Here is a 20915-nt window from a genome sequence, read left to right as displayed (position 1 = left end):
TAGTATAAACAATGACCTATGGGCAGTATTCAATCACCCAACAGAATGGCCTCTCACTCTCCTTAATTTGTTGCCAATCCCACTCCCTCCACTCCTTATTCAGCATGGATGTGCATGCAAATACATCGTACACACACATACACACACACATCCCCCCCCACACACACAAACCAGCTATTCAATATGAAGCCACTAATTACAATTTAAATGTAGCTTAATTACAATTAAGTAAATTTAAAATCCAGTTGCTTGGTCTCATTAGTCACAAATGTTCAACAGCCACATGTGGCTAGTGGCTCCCATACTGGACAGCACGGATATAGGACACTGCAAAGTCTGACCACATAGCACTGCACTGGACACTTTAAATTAAAAATGGTTCTGTTCCAATATCTAAAACCTAAGCTCCGGAACAGGGAAAAACACATTCCTGAATAACGAAACTTTCAAAATTGGTATGTTCAACTTCAAAGTGTACAAATTTTTAAGAGCATGATTGAAGGATATTGTCCTCTTTCAATGAAAAATTAATCTGCTTTCAAAAAAAAAAAATCTAACTCCAGAGACAGAAAATAAAAAATTACAGGGTTCAAAAGCTAGAAAGAGCATAAAATACACCAATCCAATATTCTCATTTATAGATAAGGAAACTGAAAACCTAGGAAGATTAGCTCATTTGCCCAAGACTTTATAGCTAATGTGTTTGTGTGTGTGAGTTAGTTGCTCAGTCGTTTCAGACTCTTTGCAACCCCATGGACTGTAGCCTGCCAGGTTTTTCTGTCCATGGGATTTTCCAGGCAAGAATATTGGAGTGGGGTGCCATTTGCTTCTTCAGGGGATCTTCCTGATCCAGGGATCGAACCTGGGTCTCCCGTATTGCAGGGAGACTCTTTACCGTCTGAGTCACCAGGGAAGCTCATATAACTAATAAGAAGCCACAAAGATTGGATTTGAACACAGGCCTCACGACTTTTAGTCTTGAAATCTTTCTACCACCCTACAATGCACAAACCTGGCATTGCTGAATAGCATTTTCCCCTGTACTGGAAAGAAAACAAGTGCCCTTGAAATGAAATCACAAATTTCATTATCTAGATTTCATCTGCTGCTTATTTTCTTTATAATGCATCTAAGGTTCAAAATGGTCTGCCATATCTGTTTTAAATCCAGCTTCCATAAGAATTAAAATTTTAAAAGTCTGAATTTTCTCCATTATTGATAAACATGCTAGGCTAGAACCAAGATTCGGATTTTTGAAGAGTAAAAATAGTTTCTGTATTTGCAATGTTATTAAATAATCTCCTTATAAGGAGATACCTACACAGTATCTATACAACCCATTGAATAAATGCATTAACATGTAGATAAAAGCTTTGTGCATGTGACAAAGCATCCAAGAATTTGTGCCATGTATAATTATACTAAATTGAGTTACTATCAGTTTTTCCTTAACATTATATAAGCCTTCCTTTACCATTATAGTATACCTTCTTTCTACAATAATCACCCACATTCTTCAGTCAGAGGATGCTAGCATCTTCATTGTCGGGTGTGGGGTATGGTATAGAAAGTGAAATATCACAAAACTGATTTTAAACTTCCTAAAGAGATGGCTCTAAATGTGTTTAGGGTTTTCTTTGTAACCCCTCAGTTCAGTTCAGTCGCTCAGTCGTGTCCGACTCTTTGCAACCCCATGAATCACAGCACGCCAGGCCTCCCTGTCCATCACCAACTCCCGGAGTTTACTCAAACTCATGTCCATCAAGTCAGTGATGCCATCTCATCCTCTGTCATCCCCTTCTCCTCCTGCCCCCAATCACTCCCAGCATCAGGGTCTTTTCCATGACGTGGCCAAAGTACTGGAGTGTCAGCTTCAGGATCAGTCCTTACAATGAACACCCAGGACTGATCTCCTTGCAGTCCAAGGGCCTCTCAAGAGTCTTCTCCAACACCACAGTTCAAAAGCATCAATTCTTCGGCTCCCAATAAAATGTTTAAAATATAATGGGTATATTATATTACCTTCGCTGTTCACCTGAAACTATCACAACATTGTTAATCGGCTGTAACCCATATAAAATAAAAAGTTTAAAAATGGACAAAATTTCTAAATTTACTGACATGAGACATTACTATAAAAAGAAACTGCATTCAGTTTCTTACTTAAGTGATAGAGAGGGGAAATATTTAAAAATAAATTATCCTCATTAAATTCCTTGGAAAATGCTAGAACCTTTATTTTAACTCACCAACTCTGAAAACTACACAAACATATATCTCTCTGTGTGATCACAATTCATAGAGCTATGAAGTATAATAACTGTCAACTCCAGGACATTCTCAAAACAGATTACCCATACTGCCATTAGCTGTGACAAATTGTGCTTTTAAAATGTTATTGACACTGTCAAATATTGACCTTATTAAGTACTTTATTGACATTAACAAGGTCTTTCTTTATCCCAGCCCAGCAGGAGTTAGGAAGAAAGATAGTTTGAGTCAAAGTAAGTGTCAACCAAGAAAGATACAAATATACAGAGAAAGTTAATTAATTCAAAAAATGGAGAATTCCAGGCACAGCAAAGCCATGTAGGAAGGTACGGAGGTAGAGGGATGAAATAGTATAAAATGTTCAGGAAATTGGGTACAAGCTGAGTGGACCAACTCTATATGTAGCAGAGTGATGGAATATGAGGTTAGAGACTTAGCAAAAGTTAGTTGATGGAAGTATTTTGTGTAGACTAGCATTAGACTTTACTCCTAGGGTCTCTGGGAAGATATAGGATTTTTAGCAGTGATATAACAAAAGCTGGCTTCACTGGTAGCTCAACAGTAAAGACTCTGCCTGCCAATGGAGCAGACATGAGTTCTATCCCTGGGTCATGAAGATCCCCTAGAGAAGGAAATGGCAACCCACTCCAGTGTTCTTGCCTGGGAAATCCCATGGATAGAGGAGCCTGGCAGGCTACAGTCCATGGGGTCACAAAGAGTCAGACAGGACTTAGTGACTAAACAACAACATAAAAGAACTGTATTTCAGAAGTATACCTTGTGGAAAATGATTTACAAGGGGCTGGAATGAAGGGTAGAAGATATTTAAGAGTCTAGGGAAATGGAAAACATTGAGATGTGACAATGCCCTGAAACAAAGAAGTGGTGGGTAGGGGTGGGGGAGGTAGGGAGATACTATAAGAAGGAAGGGAAATACAGTGATAAGGCTGTAGAACTGGTAACATTTGGGGACTGAGGTAATGTGGATGGAGAAGAGTAGATTTGAAGATGACTATTTCTGGTTTATGCTACTTGGTGGACAATGCTAAGGTTAACTAGGATGGACAAAGAAGAGAAAAGCAGGTCAAAGTTGGAGAGACTGGAACAGGATAGACAGGATGAAGAAAAGAAGATAAGGACAATATTGAACTTGAAATCCAATAAGGAAGCGGGTGAATATATGGGATCTGTGAGTCAGGATGTATTTGGAATAGAAGAGTTCAGAGAGATTCATCTCATAGAAGTGCTGGAGGAAGTCATAAGGATGGATTAAGCTGCCAAGGATAATGTACAGAATGAGCAAGGACCAGAGTAAAGGATCAAAGGACTAAGGATAAAACTCTAGGAATAAGTATATTTTAGGGCCAAGCATAGACAAAAGAGATCTTCAATGTAAGAAAGAGGTCAAAGAAAACAAGGAGAGCATGGTATCACAGAAGCTGAGGGAGGAGAGAGCTTAGATAGAGTGATCAATAGTGTTGAATGGTGCTGGAGCAGCCCTTAATGATGACTTTCAAAGTGTCATTGCTTTCTATATTATGGAGGTCACTAGTGAACTCCCATTACCCAAAATGATGGATTTGGCAATTACTCAACTTTGAAACAGATTTAAAATAAAAGACATTCTTTTTTAAGTCAAGTTATTTTTGTATTTGAAACATGATTATATTGTGTAAATATCTCTATACAATCCCTTATTGTACTAATTCTACTTTTAAAATGATAGTAGTATAAAGCTATCAATATATTGAACAAGTTTCCTAAGTAATATCAGACATTTCTTCAATACAGTATTTAACATGCTTATTTACTTTTGCACAAAGTTCCTCATTATTCTAAGCTCCAGTACCTTGTTTTATCATAAATGTGCCACTACTGACAAATGATAAATCATTTATCCAAAGCTACTTCTTCATACATGGTGGTCTGAGTGCAAATTTACAAATAGGCTTAGAGTAAATTCTCAACAGTTGAGAACCACTGTGGAAAGATCTGCACTACAAAGAATCAGTCAATATTTCTGCAGGGTTTGTCTATTTAAGCACGAGTATGTTTTGGAATGGAACTCTTTCTGAAGTGAATTACTTAATTCCCACATTCTTAAATATCTTAAATATAACTCATTATTATTATTATTATTATTATTATTATTTTTGCTGACTCAGGGGCATGATTAAATATATGAGTTACTGAGAGATGACAGAACACATAAATGCCCTCAGGAGCTATTGAGATATATATGGCTATTTTCCCTGAGACTAAATGAAACTAAATGCTATAATTTTTGAATTCCAGTTCCACTCTTTCGTTATGTTTCTATCTCCTCACCCCTTGCTTTCGTTTTGTCAGCTGTTGCCTCTTGATCATCTCAGTGCACAAGTCTGGCATAAAGCATTTTCCAACCTCCCAACTCATGTTTCTAGTCTGCTATGGATAGACAACAAATAATTGGGCCCAATAAGATACCACAGAAAGATAGGCTCTGATTAAAGACTTAAAAGTCTTTGTCACCTCATGAGGCTTACTTGGTGTATTGGGTGACACTTTGTAGATTGCTCATATTTTCCTTTTCTTTTACTTCCTTTTTGGTTCTGACTTATATTCCAAAATGATAAATCTCTCAAAAAGGTGAGGTCAGAGTAAGTCAATCAACCATGTATTCACTTCTATGTTTTTGTGTACCATACCTAATTATAACATGCACAATTTGTGAATTATCTTCAATGTGTTAGATAAGATTTTTTAGATGTATTAAATCACAATAAAAACACTTCTGCACACAGCTTCTGAAATACTTTAAGACACATTGCACATTTCAGACTAATACCAGACTGTGAAGACTAGGGCTTTTCTTGTAATATCTCATTTGAGGTTAGCTATATGATTTTCTCTTTCCATAAACAACTATTATTTGGAGGAACAAATTAGGAGCTGGGGATCAATATATACACACTACTACATATAAAATAGATAACCAATAAGGACCTACTGTATAACACAGGGAACTATAATCAATATCTTATAATAACCTATAATAGAATAGGATGTAAAAATATATATATGTCTGGGTGTGTGATATATATAGCTGAATCACTTTGCTATACAACTGAAACTAACACAACATTGTAAATGAACTATAATTCAATATAAATATTTTTAAAAAATAAAAATAAGTTAAAGGGAAAAAAACACTATTATTAATACTCAGTATACCCTAGCATTTCCAGCTGGGCTACATAAAAATTAGTTTCAACTATATGTTGGTATTAGCTCACTCTGTCTTCTCTGGAAGGATTGGCAGACTACTCTGGTCTCCCTTTTTACCTCCTGGAAACCCTTCTCCTGGCTCCCACTCTACCATATTACTGGTTTTCTATCAGCAAAGATAATTTTCTGGAAAATTCCTGTTGATCCTTCAAGACCCAATTAAAGCATCACTTCATCACTGAAGCCTTCCCTGACTTAGGCAGAATGTACTTAAACTTGCCTTCCTTTGTGTCCTCATTAAACCTTACCAAAATGAAAGGGACATGGCTGGAGGAAGCGCTGCTATTCCAAGCAAAGTGTTCTGCATGAGAAAATGTTTGAGGGCATTTAAAAGTCTATAGCACATTTGGAAAACACCAGGTTTAGTATGGCTAAAACCTATGGTACATTTGGGAGAATGCTGGGGCCTAAGGCCAGAATGTTAGGTTGGGGCCACACTGAGAGAGCTCATTCATCGTGTTTAGGATTTTCACTTTTATCAAGCAATGGGTCATAGGTATAGATTTCTAGGAATGCTACAATGTTAGAATCAGATTTATTTTTGAAGGATAACTGACAACAGTACAAAACACTTGTCTGGAGGGGAAGAATCTATCAGTTCAGGATACTAATTAGAAAATGGCTAGAATAATATTGCTGGGAGAATATAAATGCAGTGGAGATAGTGAAACAGGATGATTAATAGTCTTTTGTAAGACTTGATGATTAATTGGATGCAGGGAACAAAGAAGAAAGAACTCTTACAGAAAATGAAAGGTTAGGCAGAAGATGATACCTCTATATTATCTAAAATGAGAAAGACAAGAAAAAGAGATTTCTCTTGGGTAAAAATCATGTTAATAGAAAGAGAAATGAGCCAATTTTACTAAGAGGAGGTAGCATACAGTAGTTAAAAACAAGTACTCTGGAGCCAGATACCCTAGGGTCTAACTGGGCTTTACCTCTTATTTACCACATGACCCTAGAGAAGTTATCTGACCTCTATGAGCCTCAGCTTACTCATCTATTAAATGGGGATAATACTACTTCTCTATCACTCTCAGAAAATTAGTGTGAGATTTAAAAAGAGGTAACATATTAAAGTATTTAGAACATTAGAACATGGTTTATAAAAGCTAATTTCGCTTTCACATTTTTATGATACTTCTAAAATATGCAGTTAGCTATTTGGATAGGTAGGTTTGAATACAGACATGAGCCAGACAAAGTCTGGGGAATCATTAGAATACAGTTGGATTTTATTAAAGCTAAAGAAGTAATTGAGAGTGATCAGATATGTGTGTACATATAAATGTATATGTATGTGAGCTTATATATGTGTGTACATATCTACATATATACAAAAATGATGCCAGAAGAGGTTCAAGCAAAGAACATAAGGAATAAAATATCCAAGAAGAAGAAATGCACAAAGGAGATAGAAAAAGAACAATTAGGGGTAGTCAGAGAGCAAGAAGCCGATGGTGCCTAGTAAGGCAAAGGTAGGACAATTTTCAAGAAGGGAGCAATCAGGATTGGAAAGAAGCCACTGGATTTTGAAATTCAAGAACGACTGCTGTCAGTCTTTTTAAGAACTATGAAAAAGTTGAGCTGTGAAAGTTAATTTAGGAAAAAGAGAAAACAAGTATGGATGAGTCTTTTACCGACTTAGACTATAAAGTGAAAAAGGAAGATGAGAGGCTACTTCAAAAGATAATAAGGTATAGGAATGCAAGGGATTTCTGTGTGTTGATTTTATATCCTGCAACTTTACTATATTCATTGATTAGCTCTAGTAATTTTCTGGAAGAGTCTTTAGGGTTTTCTATGTAGAGGATCATGTCATCTGCAAACAGCGAGAGTTTCACTTCTTCTTTTCCTATCTGGATTCCTTTTACTTCTTTTTCTGCTCTGATTGCTGTGGCCAAAACTTCCAACACTATGTTGAATAGTAGTGGTGAGAGTGGGCATCCTTGTCTTGTTCCTGATTTCAGAGGAAATGCTTTCAATTTATCACCATTGAGGGTGATGCTTGCTGTGGGTTTGTCATATATAGCTTTTATTATATTGAGGTATGTTCCTTCTATTCCTGCTTTCTGGAGAGTTTTAATCATAAATGAGTGTTGAATTTTGTCAAAGGCTTTCTCTGCATCTATTGAGATAATCATATGGTTTTTATCTTTCAATTTGTTAATGTGGTGTATTACGTTGATTGATTTGCGGATATTAAAGAATCCTTGCATTCCTGGGATAAAGCCCACTTGGTCATGGTGTATGAATTTTTTAATATGTTGTTGGATTCTGTTTGCTAGAATTTTGTTAAGGATTTTTGCATGAATATTACTCAGCCGTTAAAAAGAATTCATTTGAATCAGTTCTAATGAGATGGATGAAACTGGAGCCCATTATACAGAGTGAAGTAAGCCAGAAAGATAAAGAACATTACAGTATACTAACACATATATACGGAATTTAGATAGATGGTGGCGATAACCCTATATGCAAAACAGAAAAAGAGACACAGAAGTACAGAACAGACTTTTGAACTCTGGGGGAGAAGGCGAGGGTGGGATGTTTTGAAAGAACAGCATGTATACTATCTATGGTGAAACGGACCACCAGCCCAGGTGGGATACATGAGTCAGGTGCTCGGGCCTGGTGCACTGGGAGGACCCTGAGGAGTCGGGTGGGGAGGGAGGTGGGAGGGGGGATCGGGATGGGGAATACGTGTAACTATATGGCTGATTCATGCCAATGTATGACAAAACCCACTGAAATGTTGTAAAGTGATTGGCCTCCAACTAATAAAATAATATTTAAAAAAAAAAAAAAAGAAAAAAAAAAAAAAAAAAAAGATAATAAGGATCAAAAGAAGGCATGGGAGACTTGAGAAGTATGGGAGAGACTTGAGAAGGCTACTCAGCTAAAGGAAAGTCAATGAACAGAGAACATACAAGGATATATGATTTATTGTCTATTTCTTGAACTACTGAAGATAATGAAACTCTTATCATGAGTACAGAATTTAATTTTAAAGATGACCTAGAAAACCTCTGTGAGAAGTTAATAACCTTTTTTGAAATCCAAAAAGTATGGGGGAGGGGGTATAGTTGTTACTTAAAATTAGTCCTGTATTTTAACAGAATTATTTCAGATACTGTAATAACATTTTGAGAAGTCTCAGGATACAGAAATAGAAAAGTAATCTGGTAAAACACAGCACTAATTTTATTTTTTAAACAACAGATTTAAACTTTTGTTTTTCATGCTGTATTCTGAATATATTTTGATCTTTCAGATAACTTTTCTTCCACGTGAAATAATCCAAATGAACAAACCCACTTCACAATTCTTGTGAGAGTAATTTGCTCTGTATATAACAAATTATTAACTTTGTACCTCATTAAAACAGGAAATTTCAAATTGTGATTTGTATATGTTTGCATCTGTAATCAGTATTCAATAACTTTTTGAATACCTAGCAAGAAAATGATTCTTCCATATGTCACTTGTTAACAATTTGCCATTTTATCATTCCATTCAGTCCAGTTTCCTGAAGGCTAGCAAATGTCACTCTCATATCATTGTGTAGGCTGAACTATTCTATAGCAGGGGTGTCATTTTAAAGGTCAGACAATGCAGTAAACAAATACTGACATCACAGAAATCTTGCTTCAAATCACAGCTTTACCTCTCAACAGTTGTGTGAGTTTAAGTGAGTGATTTGAGTAATGAAAACTCTGAATACAGACATTAACATATAATTCCTCCTAAGCAAACTCTTGAAGACGAGAATAAACTCCTACATATGATTGAAAGTCAGTGAAATTTAGGCAAGACCAGGCACATAAATCTAAACAAAGATTTCAAGCAGTCATCTAAAAAAGACAGGTTCCAAACCTTTTGGTAGAGATACTGCATTTTATTGAGAGAAAATATTAAAAAAATAAAAGGAAAGCACTAAAAAGAAATTCCCCCAAGTAATAAAAAATGTAATACACTGGCCTTAAAAGGCACACCATAAAAGTTTATCCAAAATGCTCATCATAGAATAGAAACAACAAGTAACAAATTTCCTCAATATTTGGAAAGGGATTACACTTTTGTGACACTACAGTATTCTCTTTGGACGTGCCAATTTATCTGCTGTTGTCTAAAACTCTGGCAAAAACAGGTAATGACATATAACAATACAATTAAAAAAGGGAAACATGTCAAGGTATGACATAACCCACTATAATATTGTACAGTAATTAGCCTCCAACTAATAAAAATAAATGAAAGAAAAAAAACAAAAACAAAAACCTGGAATTAGAACTGCCATATGACCCAGCAATCCCACTTCTGGGCATACACACAGAGGAAACCAGATCTGAAAGAGACAGGTGCACCCCAATGTTCATCGCAGCACTGTTTATAATAGCCAGGACATGGAAGCAACCTAGATGCCCATCAGCAGACGAATGGATAAGGAAGCTGTGGTACATATACACCATGGAATATTACTCAGCCATTAAAAAGGATTCATTTGAATCAGTTCGAATGAGATGGATGAAACTGGAGCCCATTATAGAGTGAACTAAGTCAGAAAGATAAAGACCAATACAGTATACTAACGCATATATATGGAATTTAGAAAGATGGTAACAATAACCCTATATGTAAAACAGAAAGAGAGACACAGATGTACAGAACATTGGAATCATATTCTCTTTGTTGAATGACACCACAAGAGTTTAAAAAACATTTCAGAAAGTGTTTCCCATGGTACATTACATGCTAAACACTGTCTAAAACAAAAAGATGAGCATCATAGACCAACAAACCTGGCATCGAATTTCACTATGCCACTTAAAAACTGTGGCATGTTTGACCAGCTATTTAATCTCACTTAGCATATTTCTCTCATAAGCAGAATGGAGATAATAATAGTACCTACATTGCTAAGTTGTTGGAGCATTAAACCAGATAGTACATGTAAATCAAAATGTTTAGTCCAAGATCTCACAATATAAGAGCGCTCATCACAAAAGAATAAAGTTTTCTTTCATAAAATGGCTTATTTCTTAAATCTATCTAACAAAATATAACAAATTTTATAAGTTTATAAAGAAGACATGTAGGCTGGGTCTACACAGGGTTATGAAATAGACCATGACCTAAGAAGTGGAATTCAGTCCCCTCTATTCTGGGGAGACAAACTTTTGAATGCTGTGTGAATGGCACACACAAAAAAAAGACATGTATTTAGCTTTCTTAAATTTCTACAAGCCCATACAGACTTCATTAACACTTGCTTGGATAATGGCATTAGCTGAACTGTTTGCCCTCTTGCCTTGATTATTGCTAAGGCTTTCATTTCCATGACTTAGTACACTAATTACTAAATTTCTACCCAAATATTAATGATAATCATGATCAACTTATAATAATTCAAACAACTCTTCCTCACTTTAAGCAAATTATCATCTTCACAGACAAAACTTGTAGCTTCTATGAATGACCAAGGAACAGGAAAGATTTCATTTTTACGTTCCCTTCTATTTATATGCTAGCTAAAGTGGAGTTAGTGTCATACAAAATGAGTACTGGATTAACCAAAAAAGTTCATTCCGGTTTTTCTGTGAGATGGTACAGAAAAATCCAAATAAAAATTTTGGCCAATGCAAAATAACCCTGAAAGCAATTTAAGACAAAACTAACTCACCTGTAATTGCAAGGCTTCATGGTTTTCTAATCCTTCCACAATTGGTGAAAATCGTTCTCTGTTATTTCGCTCCGCTGCTGTAGTTATAGCCCCTAAAAGTTTATCGAGACTATAGAGAAAAAAACTAGAAATCAGAAATACATCTTACACACACTATATGAATACAAGTTATCTCTTATATACTCTTTCCTGTTTTCAGGTGCTTCATGTTTATATAGACCATCACAATTTTAGAATTGTGTTCTTCTCCACATATTTCTACAACTCAAATATTGATAGCATTAAATAACATTAGGGCATCAAAATAAAAAATTCAACTTGAAAATCCTGAGGAAAGTCATTTTTCTGAGTGACATTTAAAAAAATACTTAATTGATAAACATTAAAATTTAAGTTTCAAATTTTGATATTACATGTGCTAACATAGATATTAATGTCACTTAAACATGGTGGCATCTACAGTTATTCAAAGTTCATTCAAGTGTAATCAGACTGTAATTTTATAATAAAGTGCAAGAAAGAATACATGTTTTATAAAGAACTTTAAAAAAATTCTTTGAAAATGGAACAAGGAAAAAGCCTAAAAGAGAAAGCCCAGTAAATTAGAGAAGCATCTATAATTACCTAGCACAAGAAACTTATTTACCTGGACAAAAATATTGGTAGCTATCTCTGTACAGTGTCTGAATCAAATTAAGCTCTCTGTAGTATACTACTCACATCAAGCTATATCTAAAATTATAATTAAGTCATAAAATATACCAGACTAGGTTGCATTATATGACTTAAGTACTGAAAACATAATACACTAGGAAAACATTTCTTAGTCATATATAAGCTGATTTTCCTATAAAACCTAAGGAAGCTTTATTTTTGCATATGCTATCTCATTCTCATAAGACAATGTTGTGTGATAATATTTTTGTTCAGTGTTTATCTTTCAGTTTTGAAGGATAAACCAGCACTAAGAAACATTTCATTTTATTCCAAGAGGTATGAGATAGTCAACACGTCAGAATATTCTTAAATCTTTGCGTGCCCCTATTCTAATTCAAACTGAAATGATTACTGTCACACAGAGTGTTTAGAAAAAAATATTCTAGTTCATATCCGTAGCAGGTATTTCATTCTTTACCACAAAAGTTTCCTACCAATTGGACATCAAATCTGTAATTTTGCTTCTGATTGAATATTATTTCCATAAGAAGAAGTGATCTAATGTGTTGTCAGCAACAACTTGCTGAAAATGATAGATACATGCATCCTGAATGACTGCCAACAGCCTTTTGGTCTTTTTAATCAGTTAACTTCATTCCATGAATAATTGCTTTATTCTTTCACTTACCATACACAGATAAAGTAAAACACTACTGTAAAATGATGGTACAGAATAAAAGAATCTGGCTAATTCAGTTAGTTAAAGAAGTCAAATTTTCTGATGTGCATGGATGAGGGGGTATATTGTGTAGAGTGTGTATGTGAATGTGCCTGTGTGTGTGTTTAGTCAAAATTATTCCCTAACTGATCTTTCCCTACTTTTCTAATAATTGCTTTCCCTTCAACTAGATAAAACTATAATCATTCACTTTGAATGTCCAACATTGAAGAACTTCTCATTAGGATTCTGTCTTTTTAAGCCTATTTTTCAAAGAATCCAAAAAAAAAGCTAAAATGTAAACAGATAAGATAAAAATACCAATTTTTTTCCTGAAATTTAATACTATTTTCATGCAAGCTATAGGTGGCACTAGTGGTAAAGAATTTGCTGCCAAGGCAAGAGATACAGGAGACATGGATTCGATCCCTGGGTCAGGAAGATCCCCTGGAGAAGGGAATGGGTACCCACTCCAGTATTCTCCCCTGGAGAAGCCCCATGGACAGAGGAGTCTGGTGAGTTACAGTCCAAGGGGTTGCAAAGAGTCACACACGACCGAGCAACTGAGCACAGCTGCATGGTATCAAAAGAAACAGCATAAATTTCTCAATTTCTCTAGTGCCATTTCTATGCAGAGTTAATGTTAACGACAAAGCAATACTTACATGTTTTCTTCTCCAACAATGCAAATAGCTGAAAGTATTTTTACTATTTCAGTCATCATGTTGGGTTGTTTGGGGTCAATTGCTCTTGCTAGGAGTAAAAGACTTCTTTCATCTCCTAGAATCCTTTGCAATCCAAACTGAAAGGAAAAAAAAAACTTTCTTGCAAAACACTGTGGAGTCATATCTTTAATTTTAAAAAACAAATCAACAATGATTTTCTAAAATCCCATGCCTCCACATTGAGGTTCTATTTAATTAAATGAATGTTCTTCAAATTCAATTGCTTTTTATTCCAAATGACCACTTCTTGGATTCAAGGTCCTTTTACGAGATACAATCTCCATTATCCTAACTAAACATTCCATAAAAATTTGGAAGAAATATGCAGCAATCAGTATTTCCTCAATAAAGAAGAATATGTAGCTGTTGTACTTATGTCATTGGTTCTCGCTGGAGACATCTGAAACTCATGATTAAATTTTCGATTATGTTTGTATGGAAAATTAAGTTGAACTAAAAGGGTAAAATGTTGAAAAGCTCTTTTGTGTACTACATGCCAGTTAAAGAATCTATAAACCTCTGTATTGGTTTTCCCATACCTTCTCTCTTTTAGCCTCCCTCTTTCAAGTAGCTGTGCTGCATAGCAAAATTATAACTCCAAAGAAGTGGAGCATGGGTTTTATTGAATACTACATGTCACAGTCAATTAGGCAAAGGAGACAGATACCATTTTCATTGATTTTCTAGGCTTAAATATATGCATGCAAGTGTGCATCACAAGAATAGGTAAAGCAACGTTGAAGAAAGCCCAAAACTTGGGTTTTCACTACATAGAGGTCATATTTTCTTTGATCTTTGGCCCACAAGGTATTTCTCAAATTTCTTATGAAGTATGTTTGCTTGTTTTTACAGTTTAACAGTGGAATCTGACAATATTTCATCATAGCAAAATTGCCACTTCAAGCTAAATTTTACGGAAGTACCACACACTTGAATATTTTCATGATTTCTATTTTCTAAAACAATTCAGGAGAAAACAACATGAGCTTTAGGTATAATAATAACAAACTACACAGAAATAAGATGAAAAAGGAAATGGAAAAGACAAAATTAAAAAGAAGCAAAGAAAACAAAAGGAATATGAATATATAAAGGTGGGCAGTAAACAATAAATAGTAAGGAAAATAAATGAAAATTTGTAAAATGGAGAGATAGATGATTACTATACAGTTACCAAACTTAACTTGAAAAACCAGGTAGACTGACAGTGAAATCATTAAATTTTTCAAATTTCCATTTTATTGTATAAAGGTAGTTTCTAACATGAAGGGAAATACTCATAAAAATGAAGGCATGAGAAATGATGGAAAACCATCAACCTAAACATTAGAGCAATATTATAGCAATGGAAGTTAGGGGGCAATGGTTTCCTTTTCATAATTGTATTATTCCATGTGCTGTATAAACAAAAAGAGTTTTTGAAGTAGGTAATCAAAACCTTTGGGTCAGCAAATTTGATGCATAAGTCATTTCAGGCTAAAATTTCATGCTTTGATCATGACAAATTCAATACAACATGAAACTGATAATATCATTGTGTACTTTTTAATGTAACTCTATGCCTATTGTTTCAGATGTCTGTAATTTAAAAGACTTACAATTTATTCATGTTCCTAGCACCAGTGTAAAAGACATTAACATGCTCTAACTAAAACTTAGCCTTAATTTAAAATAATCTGAATCAAATCATCATGTTCTCCCTCCTACACTGTTAGTGGGAATGCAACTTGGTAAAACCACTATGCAGGAACAGTATGAAGAATCCTTTAAAAAAAAAAAAAAACTAATACAACTAGCATATGATCTAGAAATCTCACTGCTGAGAAGATATCTGGAGAAAACCATAACCTGAAAGGAAACAAGCACTCCAATATTCATTGCAGCACTGTTTACAATAGCCAAGACACGGAAGCAACCTAAATGTCCATTGACAGAGGAATGAATAAAGAAGATGTGGTACATATATACAATGGAGAATGGAGTATTACTCAGCAATAAAAAAATAATGAAATGCCATTTGCAGCAACATGGATGGACCTAGAAATTATTTCATCAACTGAAGACAGAGAAAGACAAACATATATCATATGATATCATTCATATGTGGAATCTAATAAATAAAAAAGAAAAAACTTATTTACACAATAGAAACAGACTTACAGATATCAAAAACAAAATTATGATTACCAAAGGCGAAATGTGGTTGGGGGAGGGATAAATCAGAAGTTTGGCATGAACACATATATACTATAATATATAAGATAAATAACCAACAAAGACCCACTGCACAGCAGAGGGAACAGCTCAATATTCTGTAATAACCTATATGAGAAAAGACACTAATAAAGAACAGATACATGTTATGTAAGTATAAATGAATTACTTGACTGTATAAATGAAATTAACACAATATTATAAATCAACTAATTATGTATTGGCATATCAACTGCTGTCTCAAGGGAAAAGGCTCTACAGGAAATCTCACTAATATGACTTTCTCTACTAACTACACTGATTACACTCATACCCTGGAAAGCTGTAAGAGTTCACTACTCAAACCAATGAGAGCTTAGATCAGACTCCTAATTTTACAGGTTAGGTGACTCATTGGCAGAGAGGTCAAATGATTTTCTCAAGGCCACACAACTTCACGGCAAAGCAAAGACTCTGTCTCCTGATTTCTAGTACTGTGTTATCTTTCCATTATTTCTTAGTTTCCCTCAATTAAAAAAAGAGATCCATCTTGATAAGCAATGTTCATTAACTGCTTTCCTATTAGGTATCACATAATTATACCATCAAAGACAAAGAGCTCAAAAGTTGAGAAATTCTGCAGTAATACTGAAGGAAATCTTTCCAGAAGAAACTTCCAAGAACGGCATAATTAGTATATTCTATACATGAGACTCATGTCAATTGGCAAGCATCCATCAGATGCTCAAAAAAATGCCCAAAAATGCTCAAAAAATTCTTTGTTGATATATGTGTGTATAATATACACATACATAATCATGCATAATCCCATACACTTAAAAAAAATATTTCAGACTACTTATGTAGATACTCTTACTGCATTGGTTATTATTTAAAAATAGCTATATTTCACATCTTGCAAGATTTAGGTCATTGTTATACTTACTTATTTTTCTTAAATATTTTGAGATCATAAGAACACCATCTAAAGGAATTTTTTAATTAATAAATGTCAATGGTATTTTACCTATAGGAATATGGCATAAATCATACATAAGAGTTCATTCTTCACTCTAGTTTATAGAAAAAAATGACAATAACTTCATAACCTGAGAAAAGACTACTTTTAGAAGATAAATCCTTAATAATAATGCAACTGGTACCACACATATACAAAAATCTTCTGCTATCTGCCAGAAAAGTCTTTTATGGATGTTAACTCACTGACATTAACTGAACAAAAAAAGAAATAAAAATCTTAACCTTATACTGTTTCTAGCAAAAAAAAAAAAATCAAACCATAGTTTTGAATTGTCCTTTATAATGGAAGATATACTCTCTGTAAGGAAATGGTATCCAATCCACCAAATTTAAATTTTTCGACTACTATTAAAAAAAAACAAAACAAAACACAGTATTATCTGATTTGAGAACAAGACTTGATGTCTGCATGATTGCAAAAACCTGTCATTAAATATTTTGAGAAGCAAAGTATATTTTAAATATTTAAATGAAGCTCATGATGATTTGCATTATAAAGACCCTTTTGAAAACTGAGTAAGCACCCAAGATTTTGCCTGTTTCATACACTCTGTTGGGAAAGTTCTCATCTTTTGTAACAAAGGCAGAAATAAATACTACTTGCCTTATTGTTCATAAATGCTTTGAGGCACTGAATAAGTTTATACTGATTCTTCTTGTCAATATTTTCTTGCCTGAATAAAAGAAAAAAAAATTATATTTTGCTTTAAAATCTCCCCTGTAGTGAATTTTTTTTTTCTTGTTTATTCTTACTGTTTCTTGTCCAGAAGCTTTTCCAGCACATCCAACAAGAGTCCAAGACCTTCATGGCCAAAGTTGTTGACCCAGCTATTAAACAAACAAACAAAGTATAAATAAGTTTATATAATTAAAACATTAAATACCTCAAATTAAATTTTTGATTTTCAAATCTGCTAATCCAGTCTTCATGCTGTTTGTCATTCCTCTTTTCTACTCCAATTGCTTTGAGTATTGACCCTATGAGAATGACTGAAGAGATCTTTTATCGCAATCCCACACTTTTCACACCTTTATCTAAAATTGCCCATTCCACAACACTACCATGGTTGTTTCACCAGCATTAAACACTTAAGCCTGAATTTATAACCCAAATTTATTTTCTGCTTTGTCTCTGTTTCCCTTTATCAACTCCTCTTCCACTCTTCCATATTCTGTTAATAACACCACTATCCTTTGAATCCCTCAAACTTGAAATACTGGCATAAATTCCTGATCCCCAACTTTTTCATCTTAGGATTTATTCTGATCATTCAAAACATATTTATTTGAGTTCCCATTAACTACCAGGCATGTTCTATGTGACAGAGATAACTGGCAACAAACTAAGCCCCTATGTTCATGTAGTTTATCATCTAGAAAAAAGAAGACAAAGGATAGATAAACAACTATTTAATAAAATATCACTGCTTTGGTACTATGAATAGAAAAAAACCTTGGGAAATAGAATGAGTGACCCAGTATTATTACTTTTTTTTTTATGTGTAGTCAGGGGAAGATTCTTTGATAAAGTGATATTGGAGAAGAGCTTTGAAAAGAGTAAGAACTTTCCCAGTAGAGGGAATAAAGGCAGTCTTCCGTCAAAAATCTTCTCTGGACTACCTAACAAATTGCAACTCCTGATTCTGATCAAACCTCAACCTACCTTTCAAGCCTCAAGCCTTAGACAACATGTTCCAATAAAATCAAACATATTCTGTTTCCTGCAGTCTTCCCTGCTTGACCTCATTTTTCATTCTTTCTTTCCAGAAGGTAACTCTAACTCCATCTCTCCAAGGCTCAAGCTGACTGGCAACTCCTCCATTAATGTTTTTCTCTGTAAGTACTACATTCAAATGTGTTATTTCCCCTTGAATGCCTGTTGTTTCTCTATCTCTTACTGAACAACATTATGATTGCATTACAAGTGTCTTACCCACCTTTCTGGATTAAAAATTCTCTGAAGACTCTTACATAATCTTATTCATCTTTGAGTCTCCCATAATGCTTAGCAGAGTAGATTACATATAGTCAGCACTAAATATTTGCTAATTAAAATTTAACTAAATTTACTGATTTGTGTGGTTAAAAGAATGAGCAGAATCATATTGCCCATGAAATTCTCAAATGTAAATTAATATACAGCAGGAAACCTTTGAAGCAATAATTAAAGTCTATATATATATTTAAGTCATGACTATAGTTCAATGCCACAGTCTTTAAATCACATTTCATATCTAACTAAGGTAAAGCTTATCAACAAAGATGAGACCATCATTAAGAAACAACAGCAATACCACTTCTGGGCATACACACTGAGGAAACCAGATCTGAAAGAGGCACGTGCACCCCAATGTTCATTGCAGCACTATTTATAATAGCCAGGACATGGAAGCAACCCAGATGCCCATCAGCAGATGAATGGATAAGGAAGCTATGGTACATATACACCATCGAATATTACTCAGTCGTTAAAAAGAATTCATTTGAATCAGTTCTAATGAGATGGATGAAACTGGAGGCCATTATACAGAGTGAAGTAAGCCAGAAAGATGAAGAACATTACAGCATACTAACACATATATATGGAATTTAGAAAGATAGTAATGATAACCCTATATGCAAAACAGAAAGAGACACAGATGTACAAAACAGACTTTTGGACTCTGTGGGAGAAGGCGAGGGTGGGATGTTTTGAGAGAACAGCATCAAAACATGTATATTATCTAGGGTGAAACATATCACCAGTCCAGGCTGGATGCATGAGACAAGTGCTCGGGCCTGGTGCACTGGGAAGACCCAGAGGGATCGGGTGGAGAGGGAGGTGGGAGGGGGGATCGGGATGGGGAATACGTGTAACTCTATGGCTGATTCATATCAATGTATGACAAAACCCAAAAAAAAAAAAAAAATAAGAAACAACAGATCACTGAAGAAAACTATTTTAAAAATAGTTCAAACATTCAGAACCAATCACATCCACAATATATATGGAAACTCATTTTAAACAAATTCTGCTTTAATTTCCGCAGTGGAAATGAGAAAAAATCAATATGGCATTGTAATGATAATTGGCAGCAAGCTACTATTCAATTGAGGCATGTAATCAACCAGTATAATGAGCTATTTTCTCAGACTCTAGATAATCAGTAAGGTGGTGGTAGAAGGAGAAAAAGGACACCAGCTCTCTAAGCATAAAATAATGATAATCTATCACAGAGAGAAATCAGGAGATATCATTTCAGCGAATACCCTAACACAACCTTAAAATAATCTGACTTCTGATTAAATTTATATATATAGTCCTCAGTATCTGCTTTGGCATTTATGAAGAAAAAATAATATGATTTCCTTAAACCTAACATCTAAAACTTGTTTTAAGATTCTAAATTTTACTCATTTCTTTTTCTAACTAGTGCTATTAAAATTATTAGGATTATTTCTTTCTTGGTCTAGAGAAGCGTTTAAGATGACAATTTCTATCTACTCACGTGAAATCAGACACCCACAAACCCAGACTGTTGCAAATTGTGCAGTTGATGGTACTCTGGTTTCACTCAGTGAAAATTACTATCAGTCTGGAAAAAAAATCTGGACACAACCATGAAACTTAACTGTGAAGAGGTCAGGATTATTACAAAGTAGGCAGGGAAAAATCTTAACTGAGAATACCTAAGGCTAATGGTGATGGAATTGCAGTTGAGCTATTTCAAATCCTAAAAGATGATGCCCTGAAAGCACTGCACTCAATCTGTCAGCAAATATGAAAAACTCAGCAGTGGCCACAGGACTGGAAAAGGTCCGTTTTCATTCCAATCCCAAATAAAGGCAATGTCAACAAATGCTCAAACTACTGCACAATTGTACTCATCTCACACGCTACCAAAAGAAATCCTCAAAATTTTCCAAGCCAGGTTTCAACAGTACGTGAACCGTGAACTTCCAGATGTTCAAGCTGGATTTAGAAAAGGCAGAGGAACCAGAGATCAAATTGACAACATCCGCTGGATTATCGAAAAAGCAAGAGAGTTCTAGAAAAACATCTACTTTTGCATTATTCATTACGCCAAAGCCTTTGACTGTGTGGATCACAACAAACTGTGGAAAATTCTGAAAGAGATGGGAACACCAAAACACCTGACCTGCCTCCTGAGAAATCTGTATGCAGGTCAAGAAGCAACAGTTAGAACTGGACACGGAACAACAGACTGGTTCCAAATCGGGAAAGGAGTATGTCAAGGCAGTATATTGTCACCCTGCTTATTTAACTTACATGCAGAGTACATCATGCGAAATACCAGGCTGAATGAAGCACAAACTGGAATCAAGATTGCTGGGAGAAATATCAATAACCTCAGAT

General features: G+C 34.6%; 1 protein-coding gene across 2 annotated transcripts in view; it reads right to left on the bottom strand.

The window, feature by feature from the left end:
• DIAPH2 (diaphanous related formin 2) overlaps positions 1-20915 on the bottom strand; it is a 969789-nt gene that overhangs the window by 675665 nt on the left and 273209 nt on the right. For both annotated transcript variants that reach the window (XM_065914818.1, XM_065914819.1), the window contains 4 exons: positions 17312-17386; positions 17163-17232; positions 13265-13401; positions 11225-11333 (listed from right to left, as the gene is read on the bottom strand). In XM_065914818.1, the coding sequence (XP_065770890.1) occupies positions 11225-11333; positions 13265-13401; positions 17163-17232; positions 17312-17386 (391 nt within the window). The remainder of the gene's footprint in view (positions 1-11224; positions 11334-13264; positions 13402-17162; positions 17233-17311; positions 17387-20915) is intronic.

The sequence above is a fragment of the Muntiacus reevesi genome, chromosome X (assembly GCF_963930625.1).
Source record: "Muntiacus reevesi chromosome X, mMunRee1.1, whole genome shotgun sequence".
NCBI lineage: Eukaryota > Metazoa > Chordata > Mammalia > Artiodactyla > Cervidae > Muntiacus > Muntiacus reevesi.
This window is presented reverse-complemented; position numbering and strand designations above follow the sequence as displayed.